A 25,315-nucleotide genomic window follows, 5' to 3' on the forward strand; every position below is an offset into this window, starting at 1 on the left:
ATGTGCTAAAACCGTCCACCAAATTTCATTAAAATTGACTTACTTACTAGATTTTGCATAATAATTTTGCAATCTAAACTTTTTTTTTAATTAAATTTTTTTAAAATCTTGTACAACAAAAACTAGAACATTTTTTTAAATATAAAGAAACACTCCTCCTATCTAATTCACTTTACAGAATCGAAATCGGATTATTTAAGCAGCCTCAGCAATGTTTTAAATTTATAAACAATTTTTTGGCTTTTAAACAAATTAGTGCTGTAGCCAAGAGCGGGTGCTACGGGCTCCTTTATTTACATGGACTTACCCAAGTTTTTTTGATGTATTTTGATCCGTAGAACACGAATTTTTTGGTTAAAAGTTGATCTGGATGCCGATAAGATTGTTATAAACAGAGACTTGAGGAATTACATAACATCGATTTTTCGCAAAATAAAACATTTTTTGTATTTTTTGGGCAATTCTAAGCAAAAAATGTTCTTACAAGTTTTTTCGTAGGATGCATAGTTTTCGAGATAAACGCGGTGGAACTTTAAAAAAATCGAAAAATTGAAATTTTTGAACGCGAATAATTTTGATTAAAAAATAAAATAGAAATTCTGCTGACAGCTTTTGAAAGCTTAGGTCAAATTATACTGATTTTAATTATTTTCATTGCTAGAAATTAATTTTTTTATTATTAAACAAAGCTACTTGTTTATAAGCCAAAAAATTGTTTATAATTTTAAAACATTGCTGAGGCCCCTTAAATAATCCGATTTTAATTCTCTAAAGTGTATTAGATAGGTAAAACATCCTTTTATATGTAAAAAAATTTTCAAACTTCTAAATGGTCTACTTTTTGTTCAGAAATATTTTTAAAAATTTTTTAAACTTTTTTAAAAACATGTAGATTACAAATTTATTATGCAAAATCTATTGGGTCAATTTTAATGAAATTTGGTACATCGTTTGTAAGTTACAATAATTTTCTAAGCGAATCACTAAGGTTCTAAGTGCCACCGATGTGGTTAAAAATATTGAATAACAACAGGCGTATTTTGCCCCCTTATTTTGTATTTATTGCTATATTGCAGAAAAGATAATACCTTAAGACATTTTTAGCCAGTCGTATATCATACAAAATTAAATTATCTTTATTTTATTCCTCTACGATTTTGTTGCAAAACGTATCGTTATAAAGATATAAGCAAAGAAATCAGAAAATAATCGATGTTTTTCGAAATTTTTAAATATTGTTCCGGACATATTTGAATAAGGAGCATAAATCAATTAATATTATTGAAGGTGTCACCTAAATTTATCTGCAAAAATCCCAATGCCACCTCTCACATCCAAAAATAGACGTTCTTTTTACAGAATTAGTCCTGGTCTAAATGTGAATCTACAAGTCTCAAAACACTGTTTTCACTAGTAATACCACTAGAGGTCAAATTATTTCCGGAAATTTTTTTGAGATCATGAATATTTTGAAAATTTCCCGAGTCGCAGACGAGGGAAATTTTCTAAAAATATTCATGATCAAAAAAAAATTCCGGATATTAATTTGACTTCGCGTGGTATTCGGTAAGAAAATTCCACACCAAATTTGCATTTGAAAATCCAAAGCTGTATGAACAGATTAATAGCGCGCCATAGCTTTGTCAGCAATTATTTAGGCTTTCAAATTCGTAATTTCTACTAATTGTAGTTGCATGGGAATACCATTTCAAGATAGAAAATAGTATATTCTTCAATTTTACATAAGTTTTGAGTAACTACAAGTGATAGAAAATGAATCAAAACTAAATTATGTAAACAAATAAAAACCAGTCTGTCAAAAATGTTCTGTTATTGTAGACGTCAAAAAATTTCCACTATAATTCGCTGTTGGGTACCCCACGAGCAAAAAATTTCCGATAAAATACCTCCGTTGCCATGGTGATCTGTCAAAATAACGTATTTTGATTGGTTCAAAATTACAGGTGTGGAATTTTCACTAGTAATACCACTAGAGGTCAAATTATTTCCGGAAATTTTTTTGAGATCATGAATATTTTGAAAATTTCCCGAGTCGCAGACGAGGGAAATTTTCTAAAAATATTCATGATCAAAAAAAAAATTTCCGGACATTAATTTGACTTCGCGTGGTATTCGGTAAGAAAATTTCACACCAAATTTGCATTTGAAAATTCAAAGCTGCATGAACAGATTAATAGCGCGCCATAGCTTTGTCAGCAATTATTTAGGCTTTCAAATTCGTAATTTCTACTCATTGTAGTTGCATGGGAATACCATTTCAAGATAGAAAATAGTATATTCTTCAATTTTACATAAGTTTTGAGTAACTACAAGTGATAGAAAATGAATCAAAACTAAATTATGTAAACAAATAAAAACCAGTCTGTCAAAAATGTTCTGTTATTGTAAACGTCAAAAAATTTCCACTATAATTCGCTGTTGGGTACCCCACGAGCAAAAAATTTCCGATAAAATACCTCCGTTGCCATGGTGATCTGTCAAAATAACGTATTTTGATTGGTTCAAAGTTACAGGTGTGGAATTTTCAGATAAACTCGTTTCAAGTTATCAAGATCATCCCTCAAAAGATCATATCAATAATGTAGCCCTTATAATTATTTTACAGTAAAACCTGTGTTAACGGCCACCTGTCAAAACCGGCCACCTGAACTAGCCGGCCAGTTTCAAAGTTCCCCAAACCAAAATTTGTGGAATACAAAACCTGGTATTAGCGGCCACCTTTTTATATCGGCCAATAGTTCTGTCATTTTTAGTGACCGTTATTGACAGGTTTTACTGTATATATTTTTCATCAATTGAATATTTATTTCTTATAATAACATAATCAATAAATAATATAAACAAACCATATAAGTGTTATAAAAAAAAATTAACATTTTCTGACATGGACTTAAGGCTATGGGTACATAATTCGCAAATATTTTACGTGTATCCCTACTTTTTCTGTCTTTACACGGCAAATTACGTGTAGTAAAATTCACACTGGTATGGATATGTAAACATTACTAGAATGTCATTCTACTTGAAAATGTCATCATTAGTTTAAAGAGATGGGTTTTGAATGTTCTTGGATAACTGTTATTTTTATAATTGCAAATTATTAGTTCAGTTAATAAATGTGATAATTTTTTCACTAACTATGTATTCAGTGATTGTAATAATTTATTTGTACAACAAAGACTAATACTCAATCGAGAAAAGAGGAAAAGTGTTAAAGTGACTTTTTAATAATATATTGTTATGGAACGCTTACAATTTTAAACATCTTTAACAACAAAATACTTGGATCACAGAATATATTATCCTGATGTATTCTCTGCTTGGATCTTCCACAAATAATACACAATAAATAACTTTTTATTAAGTTCACGTCTTAAATCAATTATTTATCAAATACACTATATATCAATAATATTTAATCAATAACTCAACATATTCCCGATGCAATGTCAAATATTTAAAATTGTCACTGATTGTCAGTGTCTGACTGACAATATATGCTGACAATATTATATTCGGCTGAGTGCGTTGTAAGACAAAGATAGATTTGGAAAATATTACCACGGCATTGTGTACATTTTTTTCGAATCCTGAAAAAACCAATAAATATTTTTGAAAAATTTAAACGCAGAATGAAAGACTAAATTATTACCGAGGGCCGAAAGTCCCTTATAATAAATAAAAAGTTTATTTTGAATGATATATTTGAAATTAAACATCACACTAAATTTTCTCTTAGTTTTTCACCCCTGTAACTTATTAAAATAAACATTATAGAAGTTCTCAGGGACTTTCGGCCCTCGCTAATAACGTAATATTTCATTCTGCGCTTAAATTTTTCAAAAATACTTATTAGTTTTCTCAGGATTCGAAAAAAGTGAATCCCCATTTGAATAGCATCGCAGCCGAAAATACGTACCGATCCTCTCAACACAATTTGCACAAATAACATGACGACACATAACACAAACTATTAGAAAAGCATAAAAATATAATATTTAATAATATTAATGGGGGATTCTTAAGACTAAAGTAGGTTATAATAAATAATAAACAAGAACATTTAGCAAGACAAAACTTCTGTTTATTCATTTAACTGATACATAAACCAAGTAAGTTGTATTTAATAACGAAAAATAAAGAAAAACTGATCTGAAAAACGAGTCAATATTTTTTTAAGTTTAATTGTTTAATATTTACATATTTTCCTTTTTCCTGCCATTTTTTTTGGGGAAATTAGAAAAATCGATTTTCAATTTAATGGTTTTCTGACACAGGGTAGTTATACTCGTAAATTCCAATAAATAAGTACCTATGTGATATTAAAGAGGGTACCCGCAGAACCACTGAAGGGACCGAACGAATAAAAAGAAGACATGAATGCTTTAGTATTCCTTACTGTTAGTAGTAAAGCAATGGACGGATTCTGATGTTTAAATTATTTCGCAATAAAGTTGTTTTTATTAATACCTAGAATATCTACTAATAATTTAGATCTCTACTAGTTTCTCGTCATTTAAGCTCATACAAAAAATATCTACTTACAGTTCTTACGATGTCAGTTGGACAATTATAAAAACAAAATTTGACACCAAGTGTCGGCTTCTTCTGTAAAACATAGGCGGCGCAATAGAAATTAATAAATTTTTATTTTTAAATTATTATTAAGGTCTAATATTTCTTAAACAGTAAATATTCACATTTCTTTATGAAATTGCCATCAAATATGATTAAAAATACATAATACAAATGCAATTTAATGTGCAAAACTAAAGAAATAAGACTACAATTTGAATACAAAAATAAAATACTTACATGAAAACGACCAATTCGCCTTCCATATTGTAATACACTTAGAATTCTAATGTTCAACAATATGCTCATGCATAGGTAGTGGTTACATATTGTAGTTTCTATGACTCATAAGCAGTGGTACTTATTTTTATATTGACCATTAGCTCCGATGATGACAATTTTGTCGAAAGCGCTTAACAAAGGAAATAAAATACTACTTTTACACACTTTAATACACAATATATATCATACGAGTGATGTCATCCCTATTCGTGTGATGACGTAATTGATGATTTTTAAAATGAGAGTAGGGATCGTATGATAGCTCATTTTAAAGGTTACTGAATTTTGTATTCAGTAATGTAAATACTAATACAATTGTTTATATAGGGTGTCCAAATTTTTTTTCAATTAAATTAATTGACTCTACTTGCCAAAAAAGTGACTAAAAGAAAAATGTATGTAATTTATTTAATTTAAAATACAATTTTACTGTTGTCACAATAGACAAAAATGTTTATATAATAAATAAACATTGTTTTTCGCTAAAATTCAATGTTTAAACCAGCTCCCGCCAACCACCTACCTCTTGGAAATCTGAACATTTAATTTAAGCGAAAAGCAATGCTTATTTTATAAATATTTTTTTTTCTATTTTCTGACAGTATTAGAATGTATTTTGAATTAAATAAATTAAATAAATCCTTCTTTTTTGTCAATTTATTTAATTTAAAAAATATTTTTTGGATACTCTTTACAAATAAATATGTTAATATTTATATTACTAAATACAGAATTAAATAACCTCTCAAATGAGACATCACGCGACCCTAGTCTCATTAAAAAAAATCATCGACTACGTCATCACACCCATATGGATAACGCCCCTCGTGTGATATATATATGCCAAAATATCAAAGTGTAAAAATAAAACTCGACCTGTTTCGGGATGTTTCTTTAAAGTCGCAGGTTTACGAAATAACGAATTTATTCCAAACATTTGCACCATACTGTATTTATATTAAATAACAATTATTGTTTTAATTAAATAAGAATTTACATACCTAAATCGTCCATTGGATTGTCACTAGTATTCTCGTTGGTATCACATTCAAACGGTCGCCAAAAAGCCATATTTAATAAGTATTTACAACAACTTGTTCCTACTCTATAACTTAAAACACAAGCCTGCCTTTTGCAAAAAAAAAATAAAATATACGTGCGCTTACTGTCGCATTACGACGATACTGGTTATATCGCTGAGAAACCCGAGATCGCATTTTTTGCCAGATAACGATAAAGTCTTAGCGTAAGCACTTCCGAAGAATTTGACTAATTACACTTCAGCAATGCCCAATAAGATAAGTTAGACAGCAATATGTCACAGCTGCGTCCATCTGGATAATACCTGTAGTGATCAATTACAAAAATGTTTATATTTACTTCTATGCTCGTCGTAGAATCAATGACTGGACCCCAAAAATTCGTCTGTTCCAGTTGACATCGTATTAACTTTTATTAAAATTTAAAATTAATAATTAAAAGTACACAATACAAATGACATTTAATGTACTTATTAATTTGAAAACTAAAAAATAAAATACAATTTTAATATAAAAACAAAATAATTATAAGTATAATATCACGACGGACGACGACACTGTTTATTTGTGTTTATATTGCATGCCGGCTTTGAAAAATGAGAAGGCATTTTTGAGAGATAACGATATGCTTTAAGCCTAAGTATATCCGAAAAATTTGACCAATTACATTTCAGTATTGTCCAATAAGATGCGTTAGAAAGTAATAAGCCACACCAGTGTCCATGTGGACAATGTACGGGGAATGATCAATTACAAAAATGTTTATCTTACACATTACACATTATAAATCTCTATGCTCGCGTAGAATTATTGACCGGACCCCAAAAATTCGTCTGGTCCAATTCAGATCGTATGAACAGTACAACCCTGGCGGCAATTACCAAAAAATATCTATTTTTATCTCTGAGTACAGCATTTATTAGACTATAAAATCATTTTAGTACTTACATCCACATTCACTCCTTCTACTTCAAACCAATTTGCCTGAGGTCTTTCCTTTGGAACGAACCTGTAGAACTCCTCGTGATCTTTATACCACTTGACCGAATATAAAGTCTCGTTGCCTAAGTCGAATTCACATTGTAGCATTGCAGTCTCTCCTGGAACTCGGTACTGTGGGACGTTCACTCGTACCCATTTTATGCCTGAACTAATAGTTGCAGCCGCTGAAAAGAAAATAAAGCTTATAACTTAATATGTGTTTAATTTAAAAGAAGACGTTTTAACCATACCACAGTATATAGAGATTCCACAATCAAACCACTCATCTGTCGGCGCTTTGATCTCAAGAATACCGGCAGTACGCAATTGGTAATTCACCAGTGGTTGATGCGGGTTTTCCCTGTTAAAATCCGTACGTTTCTATGCGACTAGCAATGCGAGAGTGAGGCAAAAGCGACTAAGAACATTGCACGGTCGCCATGCGCAACTACAGATTTTACTTCCAATTTTTCGAAGAGTGGTTTTACTGTCCCTTTTTATACTGTGACCATACCGTATACATAAATAATATTAAACTTACACAGAGGTAAAAACTTCGGTTTGTATAATGGTATATAATTTTTATTAAGAAACTTAAAAAAAGTCATCCAAATGGATTATAAAAACATCAGAACGTTTTCTATGTAGGCAGATCATCTTCGATGACCTAGAATTAAGTATTTCCACGTTAAATGAATGCTAAGAGGTAAAACTGTGAAAGTTAAGAAAAAACAAATGTGGTAAATACTTATACAGGGTGTCTGCGTAACTTGGGACCATATTGGAAACTTCTTTAATATCAATTTTACGAAAAAAAGTCATTCTTTATAAAGTTCTCTCTATAGTCTAAAACCTAAGATGCAATCATCAGATATCAAATTTTGTCAACAGTATACGAGGTATGTCAAAAAATATGAATTTCGCTCAGGAGCAAACCACTTTTATATTTCAAAATATCAAAAAATTTTATAATGAAAAGTTATTTGTAATTAAAAACGATATTCAAATATGCAATAACAGCCTTCTACTTAAAAAAAAATTTCTGAAATTTTCCTAAATTACCGATTCCGAACATCATTTTTATTTATTTGACATGTAATAACTCTTTTATTAATAATTTTAGGAAAAAAAGTTATTCTTCATTAAAATCTGTGAATGGTCTAAACCTCAAGATGCAGTCATCAGTTATCCAAGTTTGTTAATTTTATACGAGGTGTGTCACGAGGTTTGTGAATTTTTACATGTACAGATTTTTATGAAGAATAACTTTTTTTCCTAAAATTATTAATAAAAGGGTTCTTACAGGTCTAATAAATAAAAATAATGTTCGGAATCGGTAATTTTGGAAAATTTCAGAATTTTTTTTTTCAAGTAGAAGGCTGTTATTGCATATTTGAATATGGTTTTTAATTACAAATAACTTTTCATAATAAAATTTTTTGATATTTTGAAATATAAAGGTAGTTTGCTCTTGAGCGAAATTCATATTTTTTGACATACCTCGTATACTGTTGACAAAATTTGATATCTGATGATTGCATCTTAGGTTTTAGACTATGCAGAGCACTTTATAAAGAATGGCTTTTTTTCGTAAAATTGATATTAAAGAAGTTTTCCATATGGTTCCAAGTTACGCAGACACCCTGTAGGTCTGGATCCCGCGTATAAAAAAAGTTGATTAATAGCAAGCTGAAAATTTGTTAATGGTTTAATGGTGTCTAGTCGGACAAACTTTGATATATGGGAACACTGGAACAGAGAAAGTTTTAACTGTGGAAAAGCTTAAAAATTTGGAACGGTTAGACCACGAAAACGTCATATGTATTTTGTCCGACAGAACTTCCAATTGATTTGTTACACTTTCATTAAATTCTCATGCAAAAATCAGGCTGTTATTTATCACCAAATGGGCATTATAATGAGTGGAACACGTAGAACCTGTCAAATGGCAGGAATTATGACAGGTGATAAATGAATAGCAGTGTGAATTTTGCATGAGAATTTAATGAAAGTGTAACAAATCAATTGGAAGTTCTGTCGGACATAATACATGTGACGTTTTCGTGGTCTGACCGTTCCAAATTTTTAACCTGTTCCACAATTAAAACTTTACCTATTCCAGTGTTCCCATATATCAAAGTTTGTCCGACTAGACACCATTAAGCTATTAACACATTTTCAGCTGGCTATTAATCAACTTTTTTTTTCATACGCGGGATCCAGACCTATTACATTCTGTGTGGTAATTGGAAATAGCTTGATATATTTATAGCTAGAACTAGTTGATATATAGCTTTCAAAACAACGTACTTATTTCTTAAATTTTACTATTATAGTATGACACACTGTCGATATTACTAGATTTTGATATTCGTACTCGAAAGCAGCATGACTTCCCTGCTCGAAAAAGCTGAATAGTGCGGCCGATACGTGAAACAATGGAGCGTTTAATGATACAAGCATATAATTTGTACCACATATACTTCACATATGAAGGTTCAAATTTAGATATGAGGCCATCTCAGATTTTGCCTTTTACAAAAAAGGCGGGCATTCAAAAAGGTGACTATACATATGTGACTAATAGCACGATAACTTTTGAACGAGATGTCTGATTTCACTTAACCTTTAACTACCCGCGCATCAAGTTATAACATGACTACACGCGTGGCGTACTTTGTACGCCACAAGAAAATACACTTAAAAACAGCGGATTTGTTTAATTTTTTTTGAAAAAATACACTTAGTTGTTTGTTATAAACCTTATTCAGCATCAGTGAATACTTGGAGTCCCTTTTCAGTAAGCCAATTGGGATTTATAACTGGAATCATGGAATAAATGGATTCCACAGTAAATAAAATTACTAATAAAAAATTTTTTTAAATGTGATTTTTTACAGGGGAAAAAGTATTGTTTACAAAGAAAAATATATTTTTTGCCATAATGACTAAAAAACAATTAAAATATGTACTTATGTTACGACTTATAGTAATATAATCCTGGGGTATATTGTCCACCACCGGAAACAACAAATAATAAAATGTAAATGACGATCTTTCCAGAACGCCGATTATAACGAAACTAAAACCAAATTGTAAAGCACATTCCAGTGATAGGTTAGAAAAATAAGCAAGGTCAATAATTAATTTTTTAAATATATTTCCAGTAGAATTGTTATATCTGGCGTACAAAGTACGCCAGCGCGTGTAGTTAAAGGTTAATTTTGGTTCCTTTTTTGATGTACAAAATCGAGGTCTTGAACCGGAAGAATCGGTTTATCAACAGTTGTATTTTTCCTGGTTTTTATGTAAAAATATATTTTTTTTTTCAACTCTTTTACCCTGTATATATTCATCTTTCAAAAAGTTAATAACGCTATTGAAAATGGCGTAAAAATGTTTTTTAGAAAATATTTTGAACTTTTAGTTATGTTAATTACCATTTAATAAATGCATAACGTAGCTTTATTTATACTTATCTGCGGCAGATTCGTACAAATATTATAAGAATTATTGTGCATTTTATGGTAGAAGCATATAATTTGGACCACATATGCTACACACTAGAATTCCGATTTCAACTGAATTTGGCACCAACGTTCTTCTTTTGATGAGTAAGATTGAGGTCTTGAACCGAAAGTACCAGTTTACCAGAAGTTGTGTTTTTACTGTTTTTTTTTTATGTAAAAATATGTTGTTATTTTTTTGAATTCTTTCACCCTGTATATATTAATTTTTCAAAAAGGTAATATCGCCATTGAAAAAAGTGTAAAATATAATTTTTTAGGAAATATTTTGAACTTTTTAGTTATGTTAATTACCATTCAATAAATGCATAACTTATCACCACATGTACCTATATGCGGCAGATTATTTTTGAATGCCCGCCATTTTTGTAAAAGACAAGATCTGAGATGGCCTCATAATATAAATTTGAATCTTTGTATGTGTACAATTTTTTTTAAACAACAATAATAATTTGAAATTCATAACCAAAAATTGACTACCTATCTTGTCATGTCACATCGGTCTGATAATTGGATTGTCATCTCCTTCACTTTTGTTGGTCTGTGTCCATTGAACTGGCAAGAACCACAAGTTCTTAACGAGCAGGGAACCATGTTGCACTTTGAGCACTCCTAACACATTTCATCTTGTAACATCGACTTGGAGTCGCTATAATTACAACTTATTTATTATGTAAACCATAAATATCGATGTAACCTTTTTCAAAAAGTTGCTAGTTTCTTGTACGAAGCAGAACGTAAGTATTGCCACATTTTTCTTTAACCTAGTCACAATTTTAACCTTTTGCATTCATTTTAACGTGGAAATACTTCGTTCTAGGCACTGAGGATGATCTGATTCAGATTGAAAACGTTTTGCAAATCCTTTTGGAGGACTTTTATGTTTTTTAATAAAACTTTTTATACCAATATACAAAAGAAGTTTTTACTTCTGTATGGTTTTTTAAAAAATATCTGCTTACAACACTGGCGGCAATTACTAAAAAATATCTATTGGTATCTCTGAGTATCTCTGGTTTTTCAACAGTTGTATTTTTCCTGGTTTTTATGTAAAAATATGTTTTTTTTTCAACTCTTTCACCCTGTAGATATTCATCTTTCAATAAGTTAATACCGCTATTGAAAATGGCGTAAAAATGTTTTTTAGAAAATATTTTGAACTTTTAGTTATGTTAATTACCATTTAATAAATGCATAACGTAGCGTTACTTATACTTATCTGCGGCAGATTCGTACAAATATTATAAGAATTATTGTGCATTTTATGGTAGAAGCATATAATTTGGACCACATATACTACACACTAGAATTCCGATTTCAACCGAATTTGGCACCAACGTTCTTCTTTTGATGAGTAAGATTGAGGTCTTGAACCGAAAGTACCAGTTTACCAGAAGTTGTGTTTTTACTGTTTTTTTTTTATGTAAAAATATGTTGTTATTTTTTTGAATTCTTTCACCCTGTATATATTAATTTTTCAAAAAGGTAATATCGCCATTGAAAAAAGTGTAAAATATAATTTTTTAGGAAATATTTTGAACTTTTTAGTTATGTTAATTACCATTCAATAAATGCATACCTTATCACCACATGTACCTATATGCGGCAGATTATTTTTGAATGCCCGCCATTTTTGTAAAAGACAAGATCTGAGATGGCCTCATAATATAAATTTGAATCTTTGTATGTGTACTGTGTGTGGTCCAAATTATATGCTTCTACCATTAAATGCACAATAATTCTTATATCGCACCTTGAAAACCATATGGCAATATCTGCAATTTTTTCATGAAATGACCTTTGAATGCAGTCTAATAGGAAAAAAACTCTATTTTTTAATGCTATATAGCAGCGTCTGCAAAAAAATTTAAGTTCGGCACCAGAAAGATACATCTCTATGGCTTTTGTCAAAAATCGATTTTTCTTTTTATACCATCAGGCATTATCTGCAGCAGTTGATGCTCTACGGTTCTAAAATTGGAACAAAACCCCAGATCTATATGGCAATATGTGCAAAATGTGACCCACGCTCGTAAAATGAAAGCAAGATCTACTAAGGAAACATCCTTTGAATGCAACAAAACATAGAGTGCTGCATATAAATTTGATTGCAACACTGGAAATAAGCGACAAGACTATAACAAATTTATATACAACGTCGTACTGCAGATGGGTTTTTTCCAAAAGAAAAGCGAAATATAACCGACAGACATTATATAAGCGACAGATTATAATATGCAAGACTTTGATTAAGTGTTAACACTAAAAATTTGTAATAAATAAGTACAATCAATAAAAAAAAACTGTTATTTTATATGAATTTTTACTTTATCATATGCGAAAATTGATATATTTTTTAAAACCATATGGCCGTATGTGCTAAAATACCTATTTCCTGGGGGAAATTTTACGTACTTTTTAATTCATATAAAAATATGTAAAATTAAAGACAATTGTGCCAAATACCAGGTTTGCAACTTAATTTTTGGAATTATAGTAAATAAAATTAACTTTACAAAAACTTCAAATGCTCATAACTCAATATTATGATTTTTGCAGTTACTGCCCTATGGTTTTCAAGGTGCGATATTATTTGCAAGAATCTGCCGCACATAGGTTCATAGGTACATGTGAAGATAGATTATGCATTTATTAATTGGTAAATAACATAACTAAAGAGTTCAAATATTCCTAAAAAATATTTTTACGATTTTTTCAACGCCGGTATTACCTTTTTGAAAAATTAATATATACGGGGTGAAAAAATTGAGAAAAAAGAAACAACATATTTTTACATAAAAACACAACTTCTGGTAAACCGATTCTACAAGATCTCGATCTTACACATTAAAGAAAGGACCCATATACCAAATTTGGTTGAAATCGGACTTTTCGTTCAATAGTTATCGTGCTATTAGTCACATATGTATAGTCGCCATTTTGAATGCCTGCCATTTTTGTAAAAGGCAAAACTGAGATGGCCTTATATCTAAATTTGAACCTTTGAAGTGTAGTACTTATATGTGGTCCAAATTTTATGCTTCTACCAATAAATGCACAATAATTCTTATAATATTTGCACGAATCTGCCGCAAATAAGTACATATGAATATAAGTTATTCATTTATTTAATGGTAATTAACATAATTAAAAAGTTCAAAATATTTCCTAAAAAACATTTTTACCCCCTATTCAATGCCGGTATTATCTTTTTGAAAAATTAATACATACAGGGTAAAAGAATTGAAGAAAAAAACAACATATTTTTTCATAAAAAATCAGGAAAAACACTAAAAACAAATCTTATACACTAAAAAAAGTTCCTTTTTCTTCTTCTTCTTTTTATATAGACATTACTCTGTCTGTTTTTCAATGTGCCTCCAGTAAGTTGTCATTCCATCTTTTTCGTGGTCTTCCCACTGATCGTCTTCCTATTGGGGATCCGTCTCTCACCGTCCTTACTACTCTATTTGCTGTCATTCGGCTTATGTGGTCGTTCCATTCTACTCTTCTGCTTTTCACCCAGTTATTAATGTTGTCCACCTTGCATCTCCTTCGTATATCTGCCCTTCTAGCTCTATCCCACAGCGATCCCATATAGTAAATTTGGTTGAAGTCGGACTTTTAGTTCAAAAGTTATTGTGCTATTAGTTGCATATATGTATCATCGCCATTTTGAATGCTTGCCATTTTTGTAAAAAGTAAAATCTGAGATTGCCTTTTATCTAAATTTGAAAGTTTATATACAGAGAGAGTCTGTAAAGTGGAATAAATTCAATATCTCAAATACTAATTGTTTTTTTGGAAAATGCTCAGATCCGTCGATTAGTATTTCAAATTGTCCTTTTTGACATTCAATAAAAATGTATACAGGGTGTCCCAATTTAGAGATATGACGTCATCGTCGATTTTCTTAAATGGCAACACTGTCATTTTGATAGCTAATTTGATAGGGTTTGTAAAGTTATACATAACTGCAAAATATCAAATTTTTATTCTCTACCATTTACAAGATAATAGAAAATAACAAAGTTATATCTGTAATTTGGAATATATTCAATAATTAAAATACTAACTGTTTTTTTGAAAAATGCTCAGACCCGTCGATTAGTATATCAAATTGTCATTTTTGACATATAATAATAATGTATACAGGGTGTCCCAATTTAGAGATATGACGTCATCGTTGATTTTCTTAAATGGCAACACTATCATTTTGATAGCTATTTTGATAGCGTGTGTAAAGTTATACACATCTGAAAAATTTCAAAATTTTATTCCCTACCATTTACAAGATAATAAAAAATAACAAAGTTATGAAGAACAAGAAGTAATCAAATAATAATTGAATTTATTTATTTCAATTAAGCAAATGCTCATAACGTTGCCCATTGACAATTTGACAATAATTGAGGGCAACATTATGAGTTTTTGCTTAATTTATTGAAATAATTAAATTCAATTATTAGTTGATTACTTCTTTTTCATAACTTTGTTATTTTTTATTATCATCTAAATGGTAGAGAATACAAATTTGAAATTTTGCAGTTGTGTATAACTTTACACACCCTATCAAAATAGCTATCAAAATGACAGTGTTGCCATTTAAGAAAATCAACGATGACGTCATATCTCTAAATTGGGACACCCTGTATACATTATTATTATATGTCAAAAAGGACAATTTGATATACTAATCGACGGGTCTGAGCATTTTTCAAAAAAACAGTTAGTATTTTAATTATTGAATATATTCCAAATTACAGATATAACTTTGTTATTTTCTATTATCTTGTAAATGGTAGAGAATAAAAATTTGATATTTTGCAGTTATGTATAACTTTACAAACCCTATCAAATTAGCTATCAAAATGACAGTGTTACCATTTAAGAAAATCGACGATGACGTCATATCTCTAAATTGGGACACCCTGTATACATTATTATTGAATGTCAAAAAGGACAATTTGAAATACTAATCGACGGGTCTGAGCATTTTCCAAAAAAACAATTAGTATTTGAGATATTGAATTTATTCCACTTAACAGACTCTCTCTGTATATTGTACACGTGTACCAAATTATATGCTTGTATCATGAAATGTGCAATTCTTATAATATTTGCACGAATCTGCCGCACTAGAAAGGGTTCTTGTCAAGATGTCAATTTTTGGGTATGATCCATAAATGTAGTTTTTAAGTCTTGAAATTTGATTGAAATTTATAAATTAATGTTAAATTTTAAGATATATTATTGATTTAAGTGACTATTAAATTATATAATAAATCTTTATTAATGAATGAAAAGCTAGTTTTAATAAAATTACTGAAATTTTTAAAAGTAAAACTTTTAAAATTAAGGCTGTTGACGTATCGCAGGTCCGGAATATGAATAACGTAACTGAAAATTTTGTCAATTCCTGTTTATTGAGTATTTAACTTCAAAAATAATGTTTACAGATGATACAAAAGCGACAGAACTGTAACTATGTGCTGAGTCACTACAGGGTAGTTGCGTCATTATTGAAATACGCACCATTTTAGATCTTGTTCCAGATAAATAATGACGCAACTGTAAATAGGGTTGACTAAAATAGGGGGACTAAATTTAGGTAATGAAATTCGACAAATAGGGAAGAAAATAAAAGCTATCGCTGTAAGAATAAACGGCATACTAAATATTTAAAAATATTTTTTTGTCCAAAAAAATTTTAAGATCAAGAATGGTGTAACTGTAGATTGAGTTGAAAATGGGGGATTAAATTAAGATAATTAAATTCGAACCAATAGGGATGAATCTAAAAGCCATCAGTGTAAGAATAGACGCCATAGCGATGGCGATGATCCAGACTGTTTGTTACTCTTTATTTAATCAATATTTTACATATTTAATAATTTATGGAAAGAGTTGAAAATGGGAGGATTAAACTAAGATAATGAGAGTCGAACCTATAGGGATAAAAAAAGCCATCATTGTAATAATAAACGCCATACCGATGCTCCTGGAAGATGACTTCTTATTTAGTCCCTATTTTAAATATTTAAAAACCGTTTTCTTGCTCTCCTGAGAAATTTGGAGTTACGTTAGTACGGAGTAGGTTACGAAGTAGCCTTTTTGCAGTTACGTCATTCTTACTCCGAACAAAATATTATTATGTGTTAAAGTAATAATGGTTGCCTGAGTCGGGGGGAGGAGATGACAGTCAGGGATGGATAAATTTTATTTTATAAATATTATAAGATTTATTAAAATTGGTTAAATAATCCAGGATGGCTAAGTGATCCAGTATGGTAATGGTATGGTATGATGGTAATCCAGTGTGGTAAGGAAAGGTGTATGCAGTACCCTATTGTTATTAATAGTAGTAACCGATTGTATTATATGATTTTTCTGTTAATAACAACAGGGTACTGCATAGATCTTTCCTCACTTTTAAGAAATAATTATGTAATTTTGAAAGGTATATATCACCTAGTTGGCTAGTTTTAATTACTACACAGAATGTAGATATTTACAACATTTATTTTTCTTAACAGACATAATTTCACCCCTTTATATTAATTTAACGTGGAAATAATTCAATCTATGTCACTGAAGATGATCTGCTTAGTTCGAAAACGTTCTGGTGTTGTTAATATCCATTTGGATGACTTTTTTACGTTTTTTAATAAGAATTATATACCATTATACAAACCGAAGTAAGGTTTTTAATTCATGTAAATTTTTTAACTATGGTATACAGCCAATCACCATGATTTTCCCTTTAATTTGTAAATAATATTACGTCTCGTAATACGGAACTATAAGATTGTATAAGTTTTTAAACATGACATAAGTTAATAAGTAATTATAAATATAATTTTATCGCCAACCGTCACTAAAGTCATTCATTATTGTACTCATTTGCCCTCATTTGCGGCATTAAAGTAACACTTTATTGTACTGAAAGAAGAATTTTACTTTACCTGCCGCGATTAATCAAATTAACAGAGATTGAATGTAAGTGGTCGATGACAGTAATCGAATGGCGGGTATTTGAGTGAACTTAAAATTTATTTAAGTTAATTATTATTTATTATAAAAATATTGTACACAATTGGCGATATTAACAATTCAGATTATGCCAAAATGGAAAATTCTGTAGTATTTTGTAATTATATTCATATAAAATTAATTAAAACTTTACCGATTTAGTAATTATTCAATATTGATAACTATCGATTAAAAATCGAAAGCGGCCATCTTGCAAAAGTTATCTGTCAACACTGTCATAAAAGTATTATGACGTCTAAAATTTAAAAAGGTTTTAAATTGTAAATTGTAAGAAAGTGTTAAAACCAATATCAAATTGTTGGCGATAAAAGTTTGTATGTACCACGTCAGTAAAGACTCTTTATCGAACTCGTCTGTTATTCGCCTCGCTTGCTATGCTCGCTCTGCTCATAATATCAGACTCGTTCCATAAAGAGTAACTTTACTGACTTTGTACATAATAGTCATTTATGTACCAAGTCAGTAAAGTGACTCTTTATCGAACGAGTCTGATATTATGAGCCGAGCGAGCGTAGCGAGCAAGGCGAATAAGACATGAGTTCGATAAAGAGTCTTTACTGACGTGGTGCATACAAAATTTTATCGCCAATCATAAAAAACATCAACAGTTGCATAACACTTACTTAATTACATCCTTCTAATGAAAAAAGAGTGTGTGTACTTAAGTCCTTATAATAGTCGAAATATGTCAATAACCATTAATATGGGCCATTCCACGAACATACGCCTGTATTGGATTACTTCGACAACGAATATTTTACTGTGCAACATAAGAAGTACGAAAGTAAATGGCGCTAATAATTATTCCAATAAACAAAAATGTAATTTGCAATTTACTTTCGTTCTTCTTATTTTGCACAGTAATATATTTGTTGTCGAAGTAATCCAAAACAGGCGTATGTTCGTGGAATAGGGTATATTAAACAAAAGAGTTTTCCTTACGGGGGATTCGAACCAAGTACTGACACGTCCGTAACTAGATACGCATACCGCTAGCCTACGCAACCACTTGCTAGACATGGCCGATATTAATTATAAACAGAACAAATAGGCAAGTAAAAAATGTAAAGAAAATAATTGACATTAAACGAAAAGACATTATACATAAATCATGGTAGATTCAAGGATATGAAAAAGAACTTTACGTACAATATAATATGTAATAGTAATTTTATTTTTGTTGAATTACCTTCATCATTAAAAATAATCGTTATCAGGTGCATTTAATAATAAATTTAGCACTTCTTCTTGCGGCAGGGTTTTTGATTTTTTGAGAATGTAATTCCTTCCTTTTTGTTTCAAAAAAGCTGTAAGTTTTTTATAATTGCTTATATCTATGTCTTTATTTGTAGTCAAAGTTGCCTTTAACATTGAATAATAGGACCACATAGTCGATGGAGAATATTCTTTAGGCAATTCAAAGAAATATGCTAGTAAAACACTTTCACTATAATTTGCAATACAATTTTTTTCACGCCATGCTTCAAATACTTTGTCATATTGCCTATTGTATTTTGGATGGATTTTGCTGGGAGAAGCTCTGAAACTGCCTCTAACGATTTCTTGCGTATTTCAGGTGGCGTTCATGTAATTTCTTCCATTTCCAAAGCAGCACTACTGTACTATAATTTGATATTCGTTTTAACACTTTTATTACAATAAATAAGTACAATTTTTTTCAATTTAAATTTTTAAATATGACAGTGATGAAAGGTGACTTCTGCATGCCGCTTTCGATTTTTAATCGATAGATAGTTATCAATATTGAATAATTACTAAATCGCTAAAATTTTGATTAATTTTATATGAATATAATTGCAAAATACTACAGAATTTCACTTTTTGGCATAAATTTAATTAATAATAACGTAAATTGTGTACAATATTTTCAATAATTAAAGTAAATAAATTTTAAGCTCACTCAAATAATTAATCGATTACTGCCATCGACCACTTACATTCAATCTCGGTTAATTTGAATAATCGCGGCAGGTAAAGTAAAATTCTTCTTTCAGTACAATAAAGTGTTACTTTACTGCCGCAAATCGCGTCAAATGAGTACAATAATGAATGACTTTAGTGACGGTTGGCGATAAATAACTATTATTATCTGAAAAACTGGACACTTGCCCATTTATAAACGTCACATAGGTAGTTGTTATTTTTGTTTAAATATTTATTTTAAGCCAATTTCAGTTTTTTTTTGTTAACTTTCTGTTTTGATTTACTATGTTTCTTCAAAAGATAGTTGGCGCTCAATTCTATTATCAACTGGATATTCTATATAATCCTTGTTCTTTAATTTTATACCCATATGCCCCATATTTATTCAATAGACATACATAATATATTTGTGTGTATATGACTTACTCCAATACACGAGCGGCACACCCTCAAAAAAGTGCTTAGTTTTCGAGATACTGACCACGGAGGGGTGAATGGCTAAATTTATTCATACTTTATATTTTCGATGGTGCTGAAAACGAAAATGAGGTTTATTTTGAATTTCATGTGGGGGAACATTGTCAAAATCGCAATTTTACCCCAAAAATAAAAAAAAAATAAAATCACGTTTTTTGCGTTTACCTCGCTACAACTCTGTTCCCTTTTAACATTTTTTTCTGAAATATTTACAGTATATATCTTTAACATTTTTAAAGACAACGGTACCTGTTTCCAAGCTTTTCTTCTTATTCTGATAAAGGTTATGAATTTTTCAAAGGAAAAGGTGCGGATTTGTGTATTGCACTTAATTTGTGCATTGCAAGGTTTAATCGCAAAAGTTGTGTGACGAAGTTTAAAATTTAGCTTCTCAATCACGTTTATGTTAAAATAGAGAGTACAAAAAAGTTTTCTGGTAAGTTTTAGATCAAAATGTTTTATAGAAAAAAAAAATAGTGCAACTTTTAATGTCGACATTAGAAATCCCAAATATACCGCTTATTTTTCGAGATACTGACAATGGGTGGTGAATGGTTAATTTTGGCCTTAGATTATGTTTTTGACAATGATGAACACGAAAATAAAATTTATTTTAAATTTTAGTTGGGGGAATATTCTCAAATTGCAATTGTACCCTAAAAATAAAAAAAAAATGAAATCACGTTTTTTTGCGTTTAGCTCGCTACAACTCTGGTCCATTTTAATATGTATTTCTAAAGTTTGAAGACAATGGTTTCTGCTTTAAGCTTTTAGTCTTATTCTAGTAAAAGTTATGAATCTTTTAATGTACAATGTGCAGATTCGTGAATTGCAAAGTTTAATCGCAAAATTTGACTGACAAAATTTGAAATATAGATCTTAAATTAAATTATTTTTAAAACATGAGCATAAAGAAGTTTTCTGGAAAGATTTGGTTCAAAATGTTTTATAACATCTATAACATCTATAAATGTTTTATAACATTATTTTATAACTTTTAACATCGACGTTAAAAAATAACGCTAATCTTTCGAGATACTGATCATTGGTGGTGAATGGCTAATTTTGACCTTACTTTATGTTTTTGATGGTACTGAAAACGAAAATCAAGTTTATTTTGAATATTAGGTGGGAAAACATTGTCAAAATCGCAATTTTGCCCTAAAAATAAAAAAAATTACACCACGTTTTTCTTAAAATTAAAAGTTGCACCATATTTTTTCTATAGCACATCTAGATCTAAAACTCCCCATAAAACTTATTTGAACTCTATGGTTTAACATAAACGTTATCAAATAGATAAATTCATAACTTTTATTAATAAAAGACTAAAATACTACAGTTACTTTCGTAGTCTACACAAATGTGAGAAGTATATGCTGTAGAAATTTCAGAAAAAAATATTAAAATAGAACAGAGTTGTAGCGAGTTAAACGTAAAAATTCGTGACTTCATTATTTTTTTCATATATAGGTTAAAATTGCGATATTGACAATGTTCCCGCACATAAAATTCAAGATAAACCTCTTTTTTATTTTCAGTACCATCGAAAACATAAAATGGGCCTTGTTATGCAAAAAGCAACCAACCCACATTTTTGAGGAAAACAAGATAATGTCACATATCGATTTAAAAATGTGTATTCTACATTGTGTAAAAAGCAACCAAGCCATTCTAAATATTAAACCATGAAAAATACTACTCCAAATTATTTCTGTTTAATAACAGTTCATTTAAGATTTCGCATAAGACAACCAACCCACTTGGATTGTTTGTGTGACTGAACATATTATTACATTGCACTGTCGAGAAGTACCAGCCAAGTGGGTTGATATTGTTATGCCTATTACGGTTCCTGGAATGTTGCATCTTTTTGTTTTTACGTTGAGGTACTGACCAATATTAGTTAGTACTTAAATATTAAAATATTTGTTGTGTTATATCTATTATATTATGAAGAAATCTTTAGATCTTTAATGCGAAAAATATGTTTAAATCAAGAACTGCTAAAATAATTAAAGCGGCTCGCGAAATTGCAGAAAATGGTAAGTTTTAGGATTAAGACTATGTTTATCTTACTTTTTAAATATTATGGTTTGTTGTTTTGACTGATTATCGCATATTTTTTATTTGTATTGATATTATGTTTAATAGTAGAAATTCTACTGTATGGTATTACTGAGTTGACTGAAATTATTCGGTTTTATTCATGGATTTTGTGGGTTGGTTGGATTTTGCAGATTACATTTTATTAGATATATTTCCAACAGCAAAAAGAAACCAACCCTCAATATGGCTATTTTTTTTGTAAAAATTTATTAGAATAATTTTGATACTACTATGATAAAATTGTTCTAAAATTAAACTATTGATTAGTGAAGTTATCATTTAAAAAAATACGACGGAAAATTAAATATTTAGAAAAACATATAAAGTTAATTTTCTCTTAATTTACAAATTGAGGGTTGGTTGCTTTTTGTTTAACATGGCCCAAATAAGACCAAAATTAACCATTTACAGCCCATGGTCAGTAGCTCGAAAAATAAGGGTTATTTTGGGGATGTAAAACGCCTATATTAAAAGTTACGCAATTTTTTTTTCTATAAAACATTTCTAACTAAAATTTTCCAGAAAACTTCTTTGTACTCTGTTTTAACATAAACGTGATTAATAAGATAAATTTAAAATTTTGCCACTCAACTTTTGTCATTAATCTTTGCAATCCACGAATCTGCACCTTGTAGTGTAAAAATTCATAACTTTTACCAGAATAACACTAAAAGCTTAAAATAGATATCATTATCTTCAAAAAAGTGAGCAAGATATAATGTACAAACCTTAGAAAAAAATATTGAAACTAACCAGAGTTGTAGCGAGTAGAACGCAAAAACGTGATTTCTTTTTTTTTTATTTTTAGGGAACAATTGCGATTTTGACAATATTTCCCCGCCTAGAATTAAAAAAAATTTCATTTTCGTTTTCAGCAGCGTCAAAAACATAATCTAAGACCAAAATTAGCCATTCACCGCCCATGGTCAGTATCTTGAAAAATAACCGTTATATTGGGGATTTCTAATGCCGATAATAAAAGTTGCACTATATTTTTTATAAAATATTTTGATCTAAAATTCTCCACAATACTTCTTCGTACTCTCTATTTTAACATAAACGTAATTAAAAGGCTAAGTTTTAAATTTCGTCAGTCAACTTTTGCGATTAAACTTTGCAATGCACAGATCCGCACCTTTTCCTTTGAAAAATTCATAACCTTTATCAAAATAAGAATTGAAGCTTTAAGCAGGTATGGTTGTTTTCAAAAATGTTAGACCTATATACTGTAAAAATTTCACAAAAAAAATATTAAAATGGAACACAGTTGTAGCGGGGTAAACGCAAAAAAAAACGTGATTTTTTTTTATTTTTAGGGTAAAATTGCGATTTTGACAATGTTCCACCACATTAAATTCAAAATTAATCTCATCTCATTTTCGTTTTCAGCACCGTCAAAATCATACAGTATGTCTAAAATTGGCCAATCACCTCTCCGTGGTCAGTACCTGGTCATTTTGGGGGTGCCTGCGGCTCGCCTACAAGTAACACAGTATATTTTTTCAATTAGTATCTCTGTTCTGTCTGGTCAGTTTCGCTTCAATGGAATAGATATTTAACCAGATGTTTCTTGGGTTTTCTGGCCTTAGTAATATTTTTCTTGTCCCCTTGTTCGGGAGGGAGTTTCCTAACCACGTGTTCGACCACAAGAAATAAACTATAGTACTACGACCGACTATGACCGAATAGAAGAAAAAATGGAAAATTAAAGTAAACCTGAACAACAACAATATAAAGGAGAAAAACTAACAAAAATTTTTATAGAAAACTTTGAATAAACTTAAAAATATCCCGCTAGTTTTCACAATCATAAACTTGTCAGAATGACACGTTCCACAATTAAAATCACGTTCCACAATTAAAACTTCCCCTGTTCCAGTGTTCCCATTTATCAAAGTTTGTCCGACTAGACACCGTTGAGCTATTAACAAATTTTCAGCTTGGTATTAATAATTTTTTTTTGGTACGAGGAATCCAGGCCTATAATGACTTATGCTGTGAAAAAGCCGTTAATATTTTTATTATAAATCAGACATATACATAGAATAAAATTATTATAACAGTTTTCCAATACAAGAAAAACTAAATGATAAAAAAGGGTTCAAGGCAGGTTTTGTTTACATTCGATTCAGAGTTGGACTATCATCTCCATATAGCAACTATTTCAGCATCCTTATGCATCATCAGTGAAGTTTATGCAGTCACAACTCTGAAGGGAATATAAACATTCTGCCTCTTTTAAGGCACACCATCGCGATGCAATGAACCCACCTTTTGAGACGCAATCTAGCGACATCTCTCGTATTACGAGGAAAACAACGAAAAGCCCCAGACACAAAGTTTACTACTTTTTAAAAAATTAGAATAATTGAAATAAAAATATAATAAACAATATTTTAAATCTAAGACTTTTCGTTAATAAACTGCTTTCTGGCTGCATCCCATATCTCCGGATTTTACAATATATAATCACGTAGAGACGAAGAAAATAGGAGAAAGCAAATAGAGGACACTTAGGCCACGCATTTACCTTCTCTTCGTCTAGGAAAAGGACCGAAAGACAGTTTCTAAATACTCAAAAACTGAGTAAAATGAAAAAGATAAAAAAGGGTTCAAGGCAGGTTTTGTTTATATTCGATTCAGAGTTGGACTACCATCTCCATATAGCAACTATTTCAGCATCCTTATGCATCATCAGTGAAGTTAATGCAGTCACAACTCTGAAGGGAATATAAACATTCTGCCTCTTTTAAGGCAAACCATCGCGATGCAATGAACCCACCTTTTGAGACGCAATCTAGCCACATCTCTCGTATTACGAGGAAAACAACGAAAAGCCCCAGATACAAAGTTTACTACTTTTTAAACAATTAGAATAATTGAAAAAAAATATAATAAACAATATTTTAAATCTAAGACTTTTCGTTAATAAACTGCTTTCTGGCTGTATCCCATATCTCCGGATTTTACAATATATAATCACGTAGAGACGACGAAAATAGGAGAAAGCAAATAGAGGACACTTAGAGTACGCATTTACCTTCTCTTCGTCTAGGAAAAGGACCGAAAGACAGTTCCTTAAAACTCAAAAACTGAGTAAAATGAAAAAGATAAAAAAGGGTTCAAGGCAGGTTTTGTTTATATTCGATTCAGAGTTGGATTACCATCTCCATATAGCAACTATTTCAGCATCATTATGCATCATCAGTGAAGTTTATGAAGTCAGAAAAGTCTTAGATTTAAAATATTGTTTATTATATTTTTATTTCAATTATTCTAATTGTTTAAAAAGTAGTAAACTTTGTA

General features: G+C 30.0%; 1 protein-coding gene across 2 annotated transcripts in view; it reads right to left on the reverse strand.

Annotated features, from left to right (window-relative positions):
* Positions 1 to 25,315, reverse strand: part of LOC126890528 (uncharacterized) — a 512,073-nt gene that overhangs the window by 287,689 nt on the left and 199,069 nt on the right. For both annotated transcript variants that reach the window (XM_050659532.1, XM_050659531.1), the window contains exon 3: positions 6,867 to 7,084. In XM_050659532.1, the coding sequence (XP_050515489.1) occupies positions 6,867 to 7,084 (218 nt within the window). The remainder of the gene's footprint in view (positions 1 to 6,866; positions 7,085 to 25,315) is intronic.

This window comes from Diabrotica virgifera, chromosome 8 (assembly GCF_917563875.1).
Source record: "Diabrotica virgifera virgifera chromosome 8, PGI_DIABVI_V3a".
NCBI classification, from domain to species: Eukaryota; Metazoa; Arthropoda; class Insecta; order Coleoptera; family Chrysomelidae; genus Diabrotica; species Diabrotica virgifera.